General features: G+C 50.4%; 1 protein-coding gene across 4 annotated transcripts in view; it reads left to right on the top strand.

The window, feature by feature from the left end:
- The window catches only part of MCMBP (minichromosome maintenance complex binding protein), a 70,165-nt gene that overhangs the window by 18,790 nt on the left and 31,555 nt on the right, over nt 1-19,820 (top strand). For all 4 annotated transcript variants that reach the window (XM_029610532.1, XM_029610531.1, XM_029610528.1 and 1 more), the window contains 5 exons: nt 7,571-7,691; nt 8,130-8,278; nt 9,891-9,985; nt 18,935-19,110; nt 19,393-19,516. In XM_029610532.1, coding sequence (XP_029466392.1) covers nt 7,571-7,691; nt 8,130-8,278; nt 9,891-9,985; nt 18,935-19,110; nt 19,393-19,516 — 665 coding nt within the window. The remainder of the gene's footprint in view (nt 1-7,570; nt 7,692-8,129; nt 8,279-9,890; nt 9,986-18,934; nt 19,111-19,392; nt 19,517-19,820) is intronic.

Genomic DNA, 19,820 nt, shown 5'->3' with positions numbered 1-19,820 from the left:
GAGATCGTGGTGGTCCCGGTGCATGAGATCCTTAAAGAGTTGCTGCTGAGGATATGGGCACATCCCCTCACAGTGCCTCCTGTAAACAAGAAGGCTGTTGGGGTTTATCTTGTCCAGAGGGTTGCTGAATTCAATAAGCGACAGCTGCCCTATCAGTCGGTGGTGGTTGAATCCATTCTCGAGAGCCAAGCATTCTTGGACACATTCCTGGGCGCCCCCGGGAGGGGGGGAATCACAGAGAAATGGGTGCACTTGGGAGAAAGGTGTTTCCAGGAGCCATGCTAATTGCCCGCATAGCTTCCTATCGGCTCTACATGAGCCAGAACTCATGGGACATCTGGAAGCAGATGCAGGAGATGTCTGAGCAGCTGCCTCAGCAGCAGCAGGACACCCTCGTGTTGCTGGTGAATAAAGGCCTTGAGTATGAAAACACAAGGTCTGAGTGACCTATGATGTTTTCGAGACTGCATCGAGAGTCTCTGCAGTGGGAATCTGTGCCCGCAGAATGAATGGCATAGCTGCAGGCCTCTAATCTCCGACCAGAGATACAGGAACGACTTGCTGATGTGCCGTGTACTGCAGGGAATCTCTTTGGAGATAGGGTAAGGAACGAGGTGGTCCAGCTTCAGGACCACCATGAAACTCTCCACTCCGGACCCCTCCTCGTCTAAGAGGTTGGCGAGATCAGGGCAGAGGAAGGCTTTTTTTTTTGCCAGAGGACGTACTATCCTCTTCCCCCCTCACTCCCATCAACAGCATCAGAGCTCCCGTGGCTGCCCCAGGGAACGGGGTTTTATTTGGGTTGTAGTGCGCATAGGCCTGTTGCCCGTACCCGGGACAATGGATCCACTGGTCAGGGGCTGGCTGCAATTTTTCGTGAACCAGTGGCCCAGTGTAACCTCAGACCAGTGGGTTCTTTCCATCGTCTGCCAAGGGTACCAATTGAACCTATTGGGTGTCCCACCAATTTGCCCTCCGAGCCCATTTTGGGAGCCAGTAGCACATCAGGCGGTACTTCTAACAGAGCTCTTCTCTCAACAGCCAGAGCGGTCTAGGCTGTTCCACCAGGGCAAAGAGAGCGGGGATTTCACTCCAGGTCCTTCCTCATTACAAAGAAAACAGGAGGACTCCGTCCCATCCTAGAACTAAGAGCCTTGAACAAATTTGTCAAAGAAAAGTTTACAATGGTTTTCCTGGGCACTTTGATCTCCCTTTTGCAAAAAGAAGATTGGCTATGCTCCCTCGATCTAAAGGATGTGTACACTCACATCCTTCCCCAATCACAGGAAGTATCTCCAATTTGTGGTGAGAAAACAGCACTTTCAGTATCGGGTATTGTTATTCGGGCTAGAGTCCACCCCACAAATCTTCGCAAAACACCTGGCTGTGGTAGTGGTACACCTCTGCCGGCCGGAGGTGCATATTTTCCCTTACCTGGACGATTGGCTCAGGTGGGGGACATCAGGTCCATGTGCTTGACCATCCAGGTGTTGGAGTCACTAGGGTTTGTCATCAAGTATCTGAAGTCCCATCTTAGCAAATCACCACAATTAGACTTCATAGGAGCCCTGTTAGACATGGCTCAGGCCAAGGCCTTCCTGCCTCATCAAAGGGCTGTCATTTTGGCACTCATCATGGCAGAAATTCAGCAGAGCCAGTAGATGTCAGCCTGACACATGTTGAGGCTGTTGGACCATGTGGCCACAACCATCCCTTTCACTCCCTTGACACGTTTTCACATTCACAGAGCTCAACGGACCCTGAGGTTGCAGTGGTGCCAGGCCATGCAGAACCTCCAGGATTGCATCCAAGTCACCTCACCCTTCTGGGACTCTTTGTCTTGGTGGCAGGTACTCTCAAATCTGGAATGGGGATCTCTTTTCAAAGTCCTCTTACCCAAATTGTCCAAATCGAGGATGCGTCCACACGGAGCTGGGGAGCTCATGTGGATGGGTTCAGCACCCAGGGTCTCTGGTCTGCTCAGGAAAGCTATTGTCAGATCAACTTTCTGGAGCTTCGAGTGGTCAGGTATGTGCTATGGGCTTTCAGAGATCGACTGTCCAACAAAGTTGTCTTGATCTAAACTGACAACCAGGTGGCAATGTGGTGTGACAGCAAGCAGGGAGGCACGGGATTGTATCTCCTGTGTCAGGAAGCGGTCCAGATCTAGTCATGAGCCTTCTCCCACAAGATGGTGCTCAGGGCTATGTACCTGGCCAGGATGGAGAACGTGGTGGTAGACTGACAGTTGTGCCTTCAGCCCCCACGAGTAGTCCCTGGACCAGGGGGTTGCAAATTGGGTATTCCACCTCGGGGGGAGCCCAGACGTGGATCTCATGTCCCCTTGCAACAGAAAAGTGCCTCTGTTCTGCTTACTGTACAGGTCAGATAAACCAGCCTTGGACACCCTTGCCCTTGATTGGGGCAAGGGTCTTCTGTACGCATTTCCTCAGATTCCCTTAGTGGCGAAGACTCTCTTGAAGCTTCGTGAGGACAAGAGGACTATGATCCTCGTAGCCCCTCATTGGTCGAGACAGATCTGGTTTCCTCTCCTAAGGGAGTTGTCCATCCGGAGACCGATCAGTCTGGGGGCTTGCACAGACCTCCTCATGCAAGATCGAGGCAGGTTGCGATATCCCAACCTCCATACTATGTCGCTCACAGCTTGAACGTTGAGAGGTTAATCCTGCAACCACTCGATCTCTCAGAGGATTTGTCTTGGGTTCTTGTGGCTTCTAGAAAGCCTTCCACTAGAAAGTCCTATAGAGTAAAATTGAGGAGGTTTTCTGTGTGGTGTGAGGAGAAAGCCCTAGATTCATTTTCCTGCCCCACACAAAACTGCTTGATTACCTTCTACACCTATTGGAGGCTGACTTGAAAACCAACAACGTTAGAGTTCATCTGAGTGCAATTTGCACATACCACCATGATGTAGATGATACGCCCATCTCTGTACAGCCTATAGTTGTACGTTTTAAGCGGAGCCTGCTTCAATTGAAGCCTCCTCTAAAGCTTCCTGCTGTGTCTTGGAACCTCATCGTGGTGGTAGCTCAGCTGATGAAAGCTCCTTTTGAACTGCTGCGCCCTTCTCATTGCACTTTGTCCTTTTGATGCACAAAGCTTACCTGGCCCAGGATAGCCTCAGGTCGTTGTGTTTCCAGGCAGGAGGGTTTGGTGGGCCTGCAGCCAAGGAAGATCTCCAGGATTTTGTGAGCTAACAGTGCGACAGGAGTTTGGCAAATCCTTGGTATGTCCACATTATCAAAACCTGTGGTCGAGATTTCTGAGGATTCAGAGGACAGGGATCCTCCAGAAGAAGACCCTCTTGAGGCAGATACTTCTCCGGAAGGGTGGGATCAGGAACAGGGTTTGGGACAAGCCCTGACTGTTAAGGTGGTTCATCTTTTCCACAGGGAAGAACTGTGGCCCCTGATCCCCCTATGTCCTTAAAGAGCTGGGGATAAAGGTTCTGCGAGAAGAATTCGATCATGGATGGCTTAAGAGGTCCAGCAAAAGCCTTTCCCTTCCATATGTTAAGAAGTTAGTGGTCAGGGAATGGGGGGGGATATGCCTGAGACCGGTTTAAAGGTTGGTAGAGCAATGGATTAGTTATATCCATTGCCAGAGGTCATGCCTGAACTGTTGAGACTTCCAAAAATGGATGCTTGTGTCAGTGGTCACTAAGAAGACAACCATTCCGGTGGCCAGTTCGGCAGCACTGAAGGATATGCAGGACAGGAAGCTGAAAGTCCATCTCAAAAAGATTTTTGTGGTGTCTGCACTAGGCATACATGATGCGGTGTGCAGCAGCTTAATGCTTTCGGCTCGTTTACACTGGGTACAGCAGTTGATGGCTGAAAAAGCGATGTCTGCATCAGGTGAAGCAGGCAGAGCAGCTAGAAACTGTGGTGGCCTATGGAGTAGATGCATTATATGACCTCATCAGAATTTCATCCAGAACTATGATGTCAGCAGTCTCAGCCAGATGACTCCTTTGGTTAGGGACCTGGTCAGCTGACGTTCAGACAATTTTCAGTTAGGAGCGTTGCCTTTTAAAGGGAAACTGCTCTTTGTGGAGGTCTTGGAGGAACTCATCAAACATCTGGGAGAAAATGAGGGCATAGATTCCCTGGGGAAAAGGATCTTTTTTTATGCATTCTCGTGTTGGGGTGAATAGGCGTTTTGGGCACAATAGGGCTTTGGTGGGATCAATAGGCAAGGCACTGGGAGACAACAGTCCTGGAACCAGTTCTTTTGAGGTCAAAAGCCGAACAGAGATGGTTCCAGCCAGGGTGCTGGTGGAGCCAAGTCCACCCAGTGAAGCAAGGCCAGTCCACTCCTCGGTTCCTGCTATAGGGCTCGGTTGACCCTTTTTGAGGAATGGGCCAAGATCACAATGGACCAATGGGTCTTAAGTGTGATAAGGTTATGCTTTAGAATTTTCTCGTCTGCTAAAGGACTTGTTCATGGTCTCCCTTGCACTTCCGTGGCCAAAAGGCGAGTGGTACAGGAAACCATTGACAGCTTACAGATGCTGGGGGCCATTGTTCCTGTCCCCATAGAGGAGCAAGGGACAAGGTATTCCATTTATTTTGTGGTCCCAAAACAGAAGGGGGACCTTCTGCCTGATTTTGGACTTAAAGAAGGTGATCGTGGCTCTAGGTTCCTCGTTTTCAGATGGAGACCCTGTGCTCTGTCATTGCAGTGGTGCACAAAGGAGAGTTCTTGGTTTCTCTGGATTGGACCAAGGCGTACTTGCATATAGCAATCCAACCGGATCATCAGAAGTTCCTGAGGTTCATGGTCCTCGAGACACATTTTCAATTTTGTGCCCTTCCATTCGGGTTAGCAACTGCTCCAAGAACCTTCACCAAGGTGTGATGGTCATGGTGGCAGCGACTCTCAGGAAGGAAAGCATTCTAGTTCACCCATATGTGGATGATTGGCAAATTTGAGCAAAGTCAGAGGTCCCTTTGCAGACAGGCAGTGCTGTTGGTGCTACAGCGGTTGAAATCCCTGTGTTGGGTAGTAAATCTGTCAGTCATCTTACCCCTACTCAGGTGTTGGAGTTCCTGAGGGATCTTTCAACACCAGGATTGGGAAAGTGTTTCTCAACATGGAACGCATTTGCAAATTGCAGAGGCAGATTCACAGTTTATTAAGAGAGAGCAGTGCGCAGGGTCTGGGTTTACCTGCAGGTTCTTGGTTCCATGGCTTCCACTTTGCTCATATGAGGCCTCTGCAGAGGGCGTTGTGTTCCCGGTGGAATCTGTTGTCAGAGCAGTTTCGTCTTCTGTTTCTTAGAGTTAGCCAGGTCCAGATTCTCATAGTGGCTTGGTTGGGACCACTTATGTCACGGAGTAGACTTGGAGGTTCCGAATTGGATAGTAGTTACCACTGATGCCAGTCTGTCCAGATGGGAAGCTATAAGCCAGACTCACTCAGCACAGGGCCAGTGGTTGGCAGAGGAGGCATTGTGGTCTATCAAAGGGAGATGAGAGCAGTACAGTTCACATTGCCTGCCTTTCTACCTCTCTTGCGAAGTCGGCCAGTGAGGATCTTGTCAGACAATGCGGCGATGTTGGTTTACATCAACTCACAGGGTGGTACCAGGAGTTGGGCAGTGGTTCAGGAAGCCCAGGAGTTACTTCTCTGGGCAGAACAGCATCTAACGTTATTGGTGGCATCTCACATAGTCGGTATAGACGATGTGCAGGCGGATTTTCTCAGTTGACAACAGCTGGATCCTGGAGAGTGGGAATTATCAGAGGAAGAAATGCATCTTAGCCGTTGCAGACGGTGCATGCCCCACATAGACTTGATGGCATCTCAATGAAATGCCAAGGCACCACGTTTCCTTCTGCGACTGCTTCAGTCACAGAAGTGAGCATGGAGTAGAAGGGGTCGATGCCTTGGTGCTTCCATGGCTGCAGGATATTCTCCTGTATGTGTTTCTGCCATGGCCGCTGGTGGGCATAGTATTTTGGTGAGTAGAAATTCATCTGGGAGAGGTGCTAAAGTGGCCACGGTGGCCATGGTTTGCAGATCTGGTCAATCTAGCTGTGGATGGCCCGTTGCAGCTCGGCTATCTACCAAAGCTTTTTCACCAAGGTCCCCTATTTTCAGATCAGGCAGCTCTCTTCTGTCTCGTGGCTTGGCTTTTGAGAGGAAATGTTTAAGATAAAAGGGTATTCCCAGGATGTCATTTCCATTCTGCTGCAAGCTAGGAAGACTTCCATTTCTTTAGTGTATGTGAGCGTCTGGAAAGGCTTTGGCTCTTGGTGCATAGAGCAGGGTGTTTACACCTGCTCGAGTGTCCGTGGTGCATATTTTAACCATCTTGCAGTGAGAGTTGGTGAAGGATTTGGCCTTTAACTCCCTCAGAGTACAGGTGGCAGCATTGGGCTGACTTTGAGGCAAGGATACAGGGAGCAGCCTTAGCTGCACATCCCGATGTGGTGCATTTTCTCCAGGGGGCGAAGCATTTGTGTCCTGCAGTGCGGACGTTGTGTCCCTCCTGGAGCCTGAACTTGGTCCTTAAGGGGATGTGTCTGGCTCCATTCAAGCCTCTTAGAAGAGCAGCTATGAAAGATCTCACCTTTAAAAGTTGTTTTTTTTTGTTTTTTTTTCTGGTGGCAACTTGTTGCACTCAAAGGATTTTGGAACTTCAGGCTGTCGTGTAGGGATCCTTTCAGAGGATTCTGGAATCTCATTGCGTACGGTTCCTTCCTTCCTTCCAAAGGTGGTGACGTCGTCCCACTTGTCAATCGGTAGAACTTCCAGCCTTCCCAAACCTGGATGTGGCAGCGCCTCGCACGAGAGAGTTGAGAATCTTGGATGTAAAGCGGGCGTTATTGTGGTATCTTAAGGTCGCTAATAGTTTCTGGCTTTCGGATCATTTTTTTGTGCTCTGGTGTGGTGGAAAAAAGGGACAATAAGGGCTTCAAAATCCACCCTAGTGTGGTGGTTGAAGGAAGCGATAGGTTGGCATAAGTCTTGTCAAGGTCATCCTATTCCTCTACTCGATCGCAAGCGGCGTCTTCTGCTGAATGTCAGCAGCTATCGCCATGCGATTTGTAGGGCGGCTACTTGGAAGCTATTGCACACTTTCACCAGGAATTATTTGGATGCCCAGGCCATGGACTACCCGCAGTCCCACCCTGTTTAGTGAAACCTGGGTTACATCCCAGGAGTCTGGACTGATCTGTGGTATTCCAGGAATGAAAGTTAGCAGGCAAGAACCAGTTTTCCTTTATGGCAGGACTGAGACTGGTTTTGGTGGTGGGGATTTAGCCTCTGGTGTGCAAGTATTGTGGGTTCGTGTTGCTGCAGGACTATGTAGGGGACAAGATCTTAAGTTGCCAGCACTGTGGATTTGGGGGGGGGGGGGGGAATGGTGTCACTACAGGGCTGGGACTGATTATGGGGGCTCTGAAGTGCCAGTGCCGTGGAGGGGGGGAGGGATGGTGTCACTGCAGTGGCAGGAGGCAGGGGGAGCCTCTGGCGTGCCAGCACTGTGTGTGGGTCGCTGTGTCTGCAGTTGCTTACATTGCCTTAACCTCTTCGTCACGCCTATGCCAGCTCTAGCCAGGCCCGGGTCTGTGCTTCCACTTCCTACGCTCCGAGCCGCCACAAAAGAAGCTACGAGGACATGGAGTGCCAGCCTTCCAAGCACAGAGAGTCCTGCTCAGGTACCACTGCTGTGTGGCCAGGGCATGCAGCAGCTTTATTGTCTTCGGGGAGAGTGTGGGAAAAACCGACTCCCTGTGTCTGCTCCTGGTCGGTGATCTCCAACCCCTCCCCCCTCCGTCCCAAGTGGCTCTGCCTTCTCTCCTGCACGTGAATGGAGTGATTTTGACCCCTCTTCATCCTGGTGACTGCTCCTTCTATCCTCTGCTTGGCTGGAGTGACCTTTGAGCCCCCCTCACCCTGGTCCTGCACCTGCCTGAAGTGTGTTTGAGTGACGTCCCTCGCTCCTGCCCCTCTCTCCACCCAGCCGTACGTTCCGGTGCTGTGAGTCCACGAGAGCCCCCGAGCTGGCCCAGGCACTCCCTGCGTCCCTGGCTTGGCTCTTGGGTGTGTTGGTGCCTCTGCGCTGGGAGACAGTTGTTGCTCCGTTGGTGTTGCAGGTGATGGTGAATCTCTTGGATGCGCAGAGCCCAAGCGACTGGAGACGGAAGCCTCAGCAGGGCAGCAGCAGTCGTCCCCAAACTGCTCCCCTCCGCTGGACCTGAACTACCCCCTGCCAGGCGAGAAGGGTCCTGCCTGCTTAGTGAAGGTAGGTGAACGGCACCGACCGGGGTGGGAGTGAGAGAGATGCAGGAATACAGCACGGCTGAAAGAGGGATCAGCAGAGGAGTACTGCGTCCCTGCAGGGAGACACAGGCAGGCCGGGCATTCAGGAGAGCAGCCATGAATATTCATGAGATTCATTCTGGAAACCAGGCCGTGGAGTGGCGTTGGCCACCCCTGCTTTATTGGTTGCAAAGAAGCTAAACCGGGCACATAGGGCTAGTGAGGGATGCTGGGGTCCCTCCCCGGGCTGTGCTGCTGCAGCAGTGCATTTCCTGCTGCTCCTACTTCTCCTTATTTGCTGTCAGAGATTGTATTTGTTCTTTTCTTCTGGATCTGAGCCGCTGCTGATTGCTCTCTTCCCTGCGACGCCTGCGGTTCTGTGTCCTACTGACTCGGGGGATATATTTGAGGACTGGCTCGGGGGATATATTTGAGGAGTGGCTCGGGGGATATATTTGAGGACTGGCTTGGGGGGGGGATATATTTGAGGACTGGCTTGGGGGGGGGATATATTTGAGGACTGGCTCGGGGGGGGGATATATTTGAGGACTGGCTCGGGGGGGGGGATATATTTGAGGACTGGCTCGGGGGGGGGATATATTTGAGGACTGGCTCGGGGGGGGGATATATTTGAGGACTGGCTCGGGGGGGGATATATTTGAGGACTGGCTCGGGGGATGGATATATTTGAGGACTGGCTCGGGGGGGGGATATATTTGAGGACTGGCTCGGGGGGGATATATTTGAGGACAGACTCGGGGGACTGACTTGGGGATATTTCAGGGCATCACCTTTTCCTTTAGTGGCTCATTGCTTTCCTCCTCCTTTCTACTTAAACATTTATTTTTTATTTACATTCTGCCTTTTGGCGCTCTCAGAGATTATATTCAGGCACTGCAGGTATTTCCCTGTCCCCAGAGGCAATGGAGGGGGCAGGGACTTGCCCACGGTCACAAGGGGAGCGGCAGGGGGATCTGAGCCCTGGTTTGCAGCCAGGCTGCGCCTCCTCTCCTGCTTGATGAGACCCAGGACTGAGAACGTTCACACAAGGCTTCATCTAGCCCTCCTTGGGGTATTCTCTTCATTTTCTGTCCCTCTCCCTCCCTGGTAAGCCAGCAATCACCAGGATAGCCCTTGGCCAGAGGTCACTGAGAGGTGAGTAGCCTAGTGGTTAGTGCAGAGGACTACGAACCAGGCCACCGGGGTTCAAGTCCCACGTAGATCGTGAGCCCTTCGGGGATAGGGAGATACCTACAGTGCCTGAATGTGATCTGCTTTGGTGCACTGAAAAAGTGCAAAAAGCGGAACATAAAAATCTAAATGAGCTCCTCAGCAGCAGCATCCCCAGTGCTATCCTGGGCTGGGGGAATATTCCCCACCACCAGATGCACCGATGTCTCAGGAGTCGCACTGAAACGGCTAATATTAGACAGTTAATGGACTCACTGTTTAATTAATCAGCCCTGTAGTATTTGACATCCTTGCCTCTGCATGGCAGTTCCCTGCAGATAAAAGTTCGTCAGCTTTCAGACAGCTCCAGGTCCGGGTACAAGATGCCTGCTGATCAGTTCACACCCTTTGGCCTTCCCCTGCAGGTCTACGAGAACAGAGACAGCATAAAAATAAACGATGTTCTGGAAGTGTACGGTGTCCTGTCGGTGGAGTCTGTGCTGAGCGTGACTGAAGAGAGGTACAACATACAACACGCGTGTGTGCCTGCACTGTGCACTATTCCTCCTGGTACCAGGCAGCAGATAAGTCCCATCACTGCACGCCCCGGGGCTTCATGGGGGAGGGAGGCGCACTTGGCATCTGTTTTTAGCAGTAAGAAGAAGTTCTGCTTTTGGGGTCGTGCAGAGGCGGGGAACATGTGGAATTTTACCTGGCAGCTCCTGTTCGCAGCCCAGATCAGTCCACACAAGCGGACTTTGCTTCCCTACCAGCAGATGGAGACAGAGAACCAAAAGGTTTGAGGCACAGCTTACCCCCCTATCGATTGTGCCACCTGCAGTCCCTCGGTATTTCTCTATCTGCAGCAGATGGTAGAGGTGCAGACCTGCAGTCTGGAGTTTAAAAAAAAAGAAATGGAGAAAGGTTAGAGAAGAGGAGATGGTCCCTCAGGTATTAGGTTCCTTCGTGGTCCCTTCCTCAGACAGAGCCGGGCTAGCAGGAGATTGGAGATCCCTGGGCAGCCTGGGGTCCTGGTTCCCTCTGCGCCCCTAAAAGCTTCTTCCCAGATTCCAGCGGCAGGAAAGTATCCTTAGGGGGTGGATTTTTGTTTTTTTGGGTCTTTCCGCTGTGGCTTTTCTTAGTGGCTGGGCTACTCCTGCCTCTTTAAGTTTACAAAAAAAAAAAAGGCTGAGCGGCAGTGTTAGGCTGTTTCCTGGCAGGACAGGCCGGCTCTGAGGACGCAGTGTCACAGGGACCGCAACTCTCGGTGATCAGCTCAGGGAGTCGGGGGCTGAGCTGCAAGGCCGATTTCCTTCACTTGCCCGTCTCTGTGTAGTTTTCCCCACATACTGCGACCGCGTGGTGAAATGCAGGCCCGACCGCATGTCTGTCCATGGCGCCGCCAGCTGAATCGCAGCGCGGGAAAAGCTGCCACGTGCGCGGGAGGCCCCGGGGGCAGCTTAATGTAGCAGCTTTATGCCGCGATTGTGCTTTGGGCAGAGAAGGTTGCTTGGGGGGGGGGGATCCCAGGGCGCTGTGACTGACTCAGCAGGGGAACTGGAGGATCCTGCACTTAATGGGAAAGCAAAGGCCAGAAGGAGAATTGACTCGGGGCACGGGGAGTGTCCTCCCCTGTTGCCTCCAGTTTTTACTTCAGGCCGGGGGGGGGGGGGCGGGAGATCAGGCCAGTCCTGGGTCTGATGAGGAGGGGGACTTGGTTTTCTCTACAGAACTTGTTCTTCTTATGCACAAGGTGTTCCTGGGCAGGGGGCATCCGAGCAGGGCCCTCAGGTTCATACCGCTGCAAAGGGACCTTGGACTTCCTCAATTAGGTGGTCTGGAGATGACCTCCGCCTCCTGGGACTGGATCATCCGGAAGATCATGGTGGTTCGGGGCACTTGGACCTGCATGATCCGGATGTTGATCCCAGGGTCGTGCCTATGGACCCTGGGGACCCAGTGGATCCTGATCAGGAGCTAGATAAGGACATGGTGGATCCGGAGGAGATTCCGGTAGCGGAAGGGGATGACCCCTGTGGGCTGTGGCTGTTGCATAAGGAGGAACTGAAGCCACTTGTTCTCCATATTCTGCAGGAGCTGGGGATTAAACTGGTCCAAGAGGAATCTGACAATGAGCGGGTGGAACTGGTATTGGATGGCTCTGGAGTCGTCGTCCTGCTTTTTGCTGCCACAGAAGGTCAGGACATTGGTGAGCCAGGAGTGGGATCTCCCGAAGTCGGGCTTGAAGGTGGCCAGGGTTTTGGCAAAGTTGTATCCTCTGACTGAGGAGGCGCTTTAGCTGTTGGAGTTGCCTAAGGTGGATGCTTCGGTGTCGGTGGCCTTAAAAGAAATGCTGGATTATAAGCTGGAGATTCATCTGAAGCGGAGGTTCAAGGTCTTGGCTTTGAGTCTGTGAGCTGTGATCTGCCATCTGCCGTAGCCTCATGCAAAAAGCTGTTTGCACTGGGTCCAGAAGGCTCAAGGGAAGTCTTGAGCTGCGTTTTTTGCTGATAGTCAAGCAGCCCGGTGGAGGCCGGAATTGCATATGTGGCAGATACTCTTTACGACTTGATCTGGAATATGGTCGCAGTGTCCTCAGCCTGACGCTTGTTATGGCTGTGAAATTGGTCGGCTGACATGTCTAAATCTCAGCTCTGTAATCTTCCCTTTAAGGGTAAATTGCTATTTCCTAGTGTGTAGCCAGATGGACTCAGGACCAGTGGGTTATGTGCTCTTCTGCTGGCAGATGGGAGACGGAGTCAGATTTCAAAGCTGACGTCATCCTAGGTACATATACCCCTGCACTGACCTCACTTCCTCAGTATCTCTCCGTCTCCTAGCAGATGCGGACACTATCCCACACACTAGAACAGTGTTAAGAATTACAGCAAAGAAGAAAGGAAAAGAAAATTTACCTTAAAGAAGATTGAGCCCCGCTCTCCTGCCGTGAAACCTAAGGGTCCCTCCCCCAGTTGAGAATTCCTGAGGTGATTTCCGATATCCCTCAGAGGTGAGCCTTGGTCCGGTAGCCGGTTCCCGGCGTGGACTTAGCCCCCAGAGTGGCTGAATGGCAGCAGGTGCACAACCTAGCGCTGCGGTGAAGGTAAAGCCCCCTCTCCCCGCAGCTGGAGACCGTCCCGGCACTCTATCGGTAAGCACCGAGACCAGGAATACAGAAAACTTTAAGTTCAGGTCTCCGAGGCTTGGATTACCGTACAGATTCGATTTCTTTTCCGGCAAGGTAAAAGGGAGTACCGATCAGGTTGAGCATCCCTGGTTGGGCTAGGCCCCGATCCGGTGCAGGGGCCAACATGGAGACCCTTGGGGATGCCATCTTACTCACGGGGGGCATCTGCGCCATCTTCCCTTCTTGACCGGCGGTATGCATGGGGCAGGCTGGGCGGCCGATGCGCCTAACTCGTGCACGTCCAGTACAGACGCATGCACAGCTGCGCGCATAGCTGGGTTTACAATTGCATGTATTGAAGCTAGAGGCAATGGCACCGGCACTCTCTTTGCACAGCCTGCCACATGAGCCACGCAGCCTCAACTGGAGTCCTGCCTGTGCCACCATTGCGAGGAAGCTCAGGGGGAACCAAAGCCTGGTCCCTCACTGTCTGGGGATGGGTTCGGAACTATTACAGACAATAGTTCCCCGGATCTATGCATCTCTGAGATGGCTTCTCCACAACAGTGCACCTCAGGGGCTCCTACGCCGACTCCCCCTGGGATTAACATGGACCCAGGGACCTTTTCCTGGTTAGAATTTTTCCAAGGGCTGCAAGCCTTCGTTCAGGCACAGTCTGCCCCGGCTGCGCCCTGGGCTCAACCCCTGCCGGAAGTACAAGATCCTCCCGGCCCTGCTCGAATGCCTTGAGAAATGCCTCACCTAACCAAGAATTTTCCTGACAGGTACCCAGACACCTCAGATGATGATGGGGACTCCCTGGAAGAAGGAGAAATTCCTCCAGGCCTGGAACCATACCGAACCATGCTTCGCTTCTTCCACAAGGATGAATTTCCAGACCTTATCTCCCAGCTCTGAAGACTCTGGGTATTCCGGGCACGGACCCGATGGCAGAACCAAAGAAGAACCCCAACCTGGTGTCCCTTCGTAAAGCCTCATGTTACTTTCCAATGATGGAAGCCATCCAAGAACTCATTGACCTGGAATGAGATGCTCCAGAGGCCAGCTTCAAAGGAGGTCGGGCCTTGGAAGCCCTATACCCTCTAGAACCAGCGACCAAGGAAAGCCTGCGTTTCCCGAAAGTGGACGCCATGGTCTGTGCCGTCTCAAAGCGAACAGCGATTCCCGTTGAGGGAGGGCTGTATTGAAGCATACTCAGGATAGGCACTTGGAATCCAACCTTAAGCAGGCCTTCGACGCAACAGCAGTGACACTGCAGATTGCTTCCTGCTGTGCACTGGTGGTACGTTCCTGCTTGCTTCTCTCTCGAGAGGTTCAAACAAACTGAAGAGTAGTAAATCACCTGGGCCGGATGTATACACACCAGAGTTCTGAAGGAACTAAAAAATGAAATTTCAGACCTATTAGTAAAAATTTGTAACTTATCATTAAAATCATCCATTGTACCTGAAGACTGGAGGATAGCAAATGTAACCCCAATATTTAAAAAGGGCTCCAGGGGCGATCCGGGAAACTACAGACCAGTGAGCCTGACTTCAGTGCCGGGAAAAATAATGGAAAGTGTTCTAAACATCAAAATCACAGAACATATAGAAAGACATGGTTTAATGGAACAAAGTCAGCATGGCTTTACCCAGGGCAAGTCTTGCCTCACAAATCTGCTTCACTTTTTTGAAGGAGTTAATAAACATGTGGATAAAGTTGAATCTGTAGATGTAGTATACTTGGATTTTCAGAAGGCGTTTGACAAAGTTCCTCATGAGAGGCTTCTAGGAAAAGCAAAAAGTCATGGGATAGGTGGCGATGTCCTTTCGTGGATTGCAAACTGGCTAAAAGATAGGAAACAGAGAGTAGGATTGAATGGGCAATTTTCTCAGTGGAAGGGAGTGGACAGTGGAGTGCCTCAGGGTTCTGTATTGGGACCCTTACTTTTCAATATATTTATAAATGATCTGGAAAGAAATACGACGAGTGAGATAATCAAATTTGCAGATGATACAAAATTGTTCAGAGTAGTGAAATCACAAGCAGATTGTGATAACTTGCAGGAAGACCTTGTGAGACTGGAAAATTGGGCATCAAAATGGCAGATGAAATTTAATGTGGATAAGTGCAAGGTGATGCATATAGGGAAAAATAACCCATGCTATAGTTACACAATGTTAGGTTCCATATTAGGTGCTACAACCCAAGAAAGAGATCTAGACGTCATAGTGGATAACACATTGAAATCGTCGGTTCAGTGTGCTGCGGCAGTCAAAAAAGCAAACAGAATGTTAGGAATTATTAGAAAGGGATTGGTGAATAAAACGGAAAATGTCATAATGCCTCTGTATCGCTCCATGGTGAGACCGCACCTTGAATACTGGGTACGATTCTGGTTGCCGCAGCTCAAAAAAGATATAATTGCGATGGAGAAGGTACAGAGAAGGGCAACCAAAATGATAAAGGGAAATAGAACAGCTCCCCTATGAGGAAAGACTAAAGAGGTTAGGGTTGTTCAGCTTGGAGAAGAGACGGCTGAGGGGGGATATGATAGAGGTGTTTAAAATCATGAGAGGTCTAGAACGGGTAGATGTGAATCTGTTATTTCCTCTTTTGGATAATAGAAGGACTAGGGGGCACTCCATGAAGTTAGCATGGGGCACATTTAAAACTAATCGGAGAAAGTTCTTTTTTACTCAACGCACAATTAAACTCTGGAATTTGTTGCCAGAGGATGTGGTTAGTGCAGTTAGTATAGCTGTGTTTAAAAAAGGATTGGATAAGTTCTTGGAGGAGAAGTCAATTACCTGCTATTAATTAAGTTGACTTAGATAATAACCACTGCTATTACTAGCAACGGTGGCATGGAAAAGACTTAGTTTTTGGGTACTTGCCAGGTTCTTATGGCCTGGATTGTCCACTGTTGGGAACCGGATGCTGGGCTTGATGGACCCTTGGTCTGACCCAGTATGGCATGTTCTTATGTTCTTAACAATCAGTGGTGAGGGTGCTCGATCGGGTGCAGTCCTTAGGCTGGGTGGTCAGTTGGGCAAAGAGCCGCTTGTGTCCCACCCAAACACTGGAATACTTGGGGGTGAGATTCGATACCCGGGTTGGGAAAACTTTTCTCATCTCCAAGAGGATTCTGAAGTTACAGACTCAGGTATGATGGTTACTGAGAATGTCTATCCCCTGGATTTGGGAATATCTTCAGGTCCTGGTCGAGGACGTCTACCTTGGATTTGGTTTCTTGGGCTTTTGCTCACATGTGGCCACTTAACCGGGTGCTGCTTTCGTGATGGGATCAGTTATCAGAGGAGTTTCATTGGCTGCTGCTTCTGGAAACCTCCAGGTCCAGTCTCTCGTGGTGGCTGTGTCAACCAAATTTGGAAAAGAGAATGGATCTGGAGATTCCGAGCTGGGTGGTGGTGACCACAGATACCAGCCTCAAGGGTTGGGAAGCAATCTGCTGGGGGCGGTCAGCGTAAGGTCTGTGCTTGCCAACGGAAGCGACGTGGTCAATCAACCGGTTGGAGACGAGAGCGATGCGCAGAGCATTGGTGGAGTTTCTCCCATTGATCAAAGTCAGATGGTCAGTGTTTTCAGACAATGCCCCTACAGTGGGGCATTGCCAGCCAGTGATTATTTTTGATTTACTTTGTTTATGATCCTTACTTATTGTTTTGTTAATGATTTGCTTTTTATTTTTACGTTATTGATCATTAATCGTATTGTAAATTTAATGGGTAATTATACTGCTTATTAAATTATACTTTTATATTTTTATTGAATGTTTTAATTTTGTTAGTAGAATAAGAGTAATTTTTATATTATGATTGTAATTTTGCTTTTATAAAGAAACTATAAACTGTTGTGAAGGTCAACACAAACATAAGTATATAAAACTTGATAAAAAAATAAATAAAAATAAAATCAGTCAGTAGGAGTCGTGCAGTGGCCCAGGAGGCTTTAGTAGCTGTTTGCCTGGGCAGAGCTACATTTGAAAGGGATAGCTGCTTCTCAAATGTTGGGAGTAGACAATGTGCAGGCGGACTATCTCAGCCTACAATAGTTGGATCCAGGAGAATGGGAGCTGTCAGTAAAAGCTTTTGATTTTTATCTGGGCCTGGTGAGGCAGACCAGGTCTGGATCTAATGGCATTCAGGAGCAATGCCAAGGTGGCAAGATTCTTCAGTCGCAGGCAGGAGGTCGGAACCAAGGGCATAGACACTCTCTGGTTCTGCCATGGCCTCTCATAGGCCAAGTGTTATGACGCATCAAGAAGCATCCAGATAGAGGGGTGCTGGTCGCGCCAAAGTGGCTGCATCGTTCATGGATCTGGTTCAGCTCGCAGTGAACAGGCTCCTGAGATTAGCTCATCTGCAGGGGCTATTAAGGCAAGGTCCTTTTTTTCTTGGATCAGGCAGATCATGTCTGTCTTGCTGCTTGGTTTTTGAGAGCAGATGTCTGCAGTTGAAAGGCGACTTGGAACCAGTTATTTCCAAATTACTTCAGGTTAGGCGGCCGGCCACGTCTATGGCATATGTTCAGGTGTGGAGAGTTTGACAGTTGATGCGTAGAGGAAGGCGTTGACTCGTTGAGCTTGGATATTCCACAGGTGTTGGCCTTTCTGCAGCACGGCCTTTCCAAGGATTTGATTTACAATTTGCTGCGGGTTCAGGAGGCAGCCTTCGGTTGTCTAAGGCATGTTCCAAGGGAGGAGGTTGGCCTCACATCCGGATGTGGTGAGGATCCGCAAGGGGATTAAGCATCTGTGTCCCCCTGGTGCGTAGGGTATTTCCTGCATGGAGTTTGGACTTGGTATTGTGGGTGCTTTGTGATCCTCCTTTTGAGCTGTTGAGAGAGGCCTCGTTAAAGGACCTCACTCTGAAAGTTGTTTTTCTGGTGGCCATTTGTTCAGTTCAAAGGGAACCTTTTCTGAGAATCTCAAATGAGGGGCTTTTGTTGCTTACGATGCCTCCCTCCCTGCCTAAGGTAGTTTCTGCCTTCCATGTGAATCAGACCGTAGAGCTGCCTGCTTTTCCAAATTGGTCAGATGAATCGTCTGAGTCCAAGAGCTCTATCTTTTGGATGTTTGTTGGGTCCTGTTGCATTTATTTAAAGGTCACCAACAGTTTTCGATGGTCGGATCATTTATTCGTGATTTTTGGAGGGACAAGAAAGGGTTACAAGGCCTCCAAGAGCACTATAGTGCATTGGCTGAAAGAAGCAATTGTCTTGGCCTACATTTGCAAGGGAAAGAGGATTCCGGATAGATTGCGTGCACACTCTCTATTACGGTGCAAGCAGCTTCTTGGGCTGAGTGTCAGTTGGTTTTGATGTAGGAGATTTGTAGAGCGGCGATGTGGTAGTCTTTGCATACTTTTTCTCAGCATTACTGGATGTTCAGGCTCCGGGTGAAGTGTCCTTTGGTGAGTGTGTGTTGGGTGGGGGTCTTTCGTGGACCTGCCTAGTGTAGGGTTGCTTTGGTACATCAGACTTGTCTGGACTGATCTTGGGGTATGAACAGGAAAGGAAAATTTGGTTCTTATCTGCTAATTTTTATTTCTGAAGTACCACAGATCAGTGCAGAGACTCATCCCTATGTAATTTTTGTTCAAGACCATTGGGGCAAGTCCGTTTTTATGTCACTCTTTCTGGGACGAACTGTCAGGTTGTACATATTCAGAGCCTTCAAAAGATGGCCTGATTGTTTTGTTCTCCCTTGGGCTGCTAGTGGTTATGCTGTGTTCAAGGGGTTCCTATTGTTTGAGTTAAGTGTTTCCCCTTATTTACACATTAGTTGGGGTGGTTATTCTTTAATTTGGCTTGGGTACAGGTCGATACTGAGGGACTGCAGGTGGCACTCTAGGTTAGGTTATGTAGCAATGCCATAAACTCTTTGGTTCTCTGTCTCCATCTGCTGGTAGGGATGCAAAACCCACTCGTCTGGACTGATCTGTGGTACTTCAGGAAGGAAAATTAGCAGGTGAGAACCAATTTTCCTATTCAGCTTCCTGTCCTTGCTGATGTAGGTGACAGACTCGGCACATGCAATGCTCTGTGGAGGCCTTTCAGGCGTTGCTTAAGGGAGCTCTGGGTAGGGATGGGGGTCACCTCTGACTTTCCTTTTCCAGAAGGAAAGAGCAAGGGCTTGATGTAGAATGATGAACGTCTGAGCTTGTATTTCTTCAAAATGAAATCTCCTGTTCACTACGTGTGCAGCCTCTGGCACCCCAGGAGCCAGAGAGATTACATGACAGGCTAATAGTGATACAGCTAGTGGTGGGCGTGGGGGGTGAGCCGTACCTGATTCCACTGTCCCCATCCCTGCAGAGAGAGTATGCCCCCGTTGCTGGGTGCTATGGACTGTGCAGACGCCATAGAAGAACAACGCGTTCACAGCCCGCCTGCCTCCCTGGTGCCCAGGATCCACGTCCTGCTGATGCACAAACTTCAGCACATTAACCCACTGCTGCCAAGCAGCCTTCAAGAAGAGGAAAAAAAACTCTGTAAGTAACGATGGCTGGGACCAGCACCTCTCTTTCCTGTAATGGGGGGGGGGGGGACTGTGTGCCTGTGGGAAGCTTGCATTATGTTCTGGGTCTCGGTCACACTGCGCCTGAGGCCTTTTGTATGGCTTTCTGGTATCAAATTCATGTATTAGAACAGGACTTTTTCTGCATCTACGGCCTCTTTCTCTTAGTAAGGAGTGGAAAGGTAGTAGGGCGTAAAGTTGTGCCCCTTTTTTGGGAAGCTGGAAGCTCTCGGTGTTCTTTCTCCCTGTCATGCAGTTGTTTCTAGTTTCATGTCTGAGCTTTCGTCAGTAAGAGCAGAGCTGCTGGGATTCCTGACGCATGCACTTCTAGGAGACGGCCTCGCTGCGGAGTACTTGATCCTGCACCTCATCTCTACGGTGTGAGTACCTGATCATGTTGCCTGCACCTTCCAGATGCCCCCCATTGCAGCATTTTCAGCTCCGCTGCCTGCTTCCCACCTCACCCCAGCTAGTCCCATGCAAGCGCACTTGGTGCTGCTGCCATCTCTTCCATGCGAACGTCCTTGGTGCTGCTTTCCTGTGTGAATTCCTGGAAATGTCCTCATTTCCTCCTCCTCTGGCACTACGATGGCTTGTGTTCTCCTCCTGCCCTGTGAACCCCTGCAAGCTGATGGACCTGGATGTGATTTGTGCTCGTGGTGTAACCCTTGTGTGTGCAGTGTT

This window comes from Rhinatrema bivittatum, chromosome 7, assembly GCF_901001135.1.
Source record: "Rhinatrema bivittatum chromosome 7, aRhiBiv1.1, whole genome shotgun sequence".
Lineage (NCBI taxonomy): Eukaryota > Metazoa > Chordata > Amphibia > Gymnophiona > Rhinatrematidae > Rhinatrema > Rhinatrema bivittatum.
Note: the sequence above shows the minus strand (reverse complement) of the source record. Positions and strands in the feature narration are given on the sequence as shown.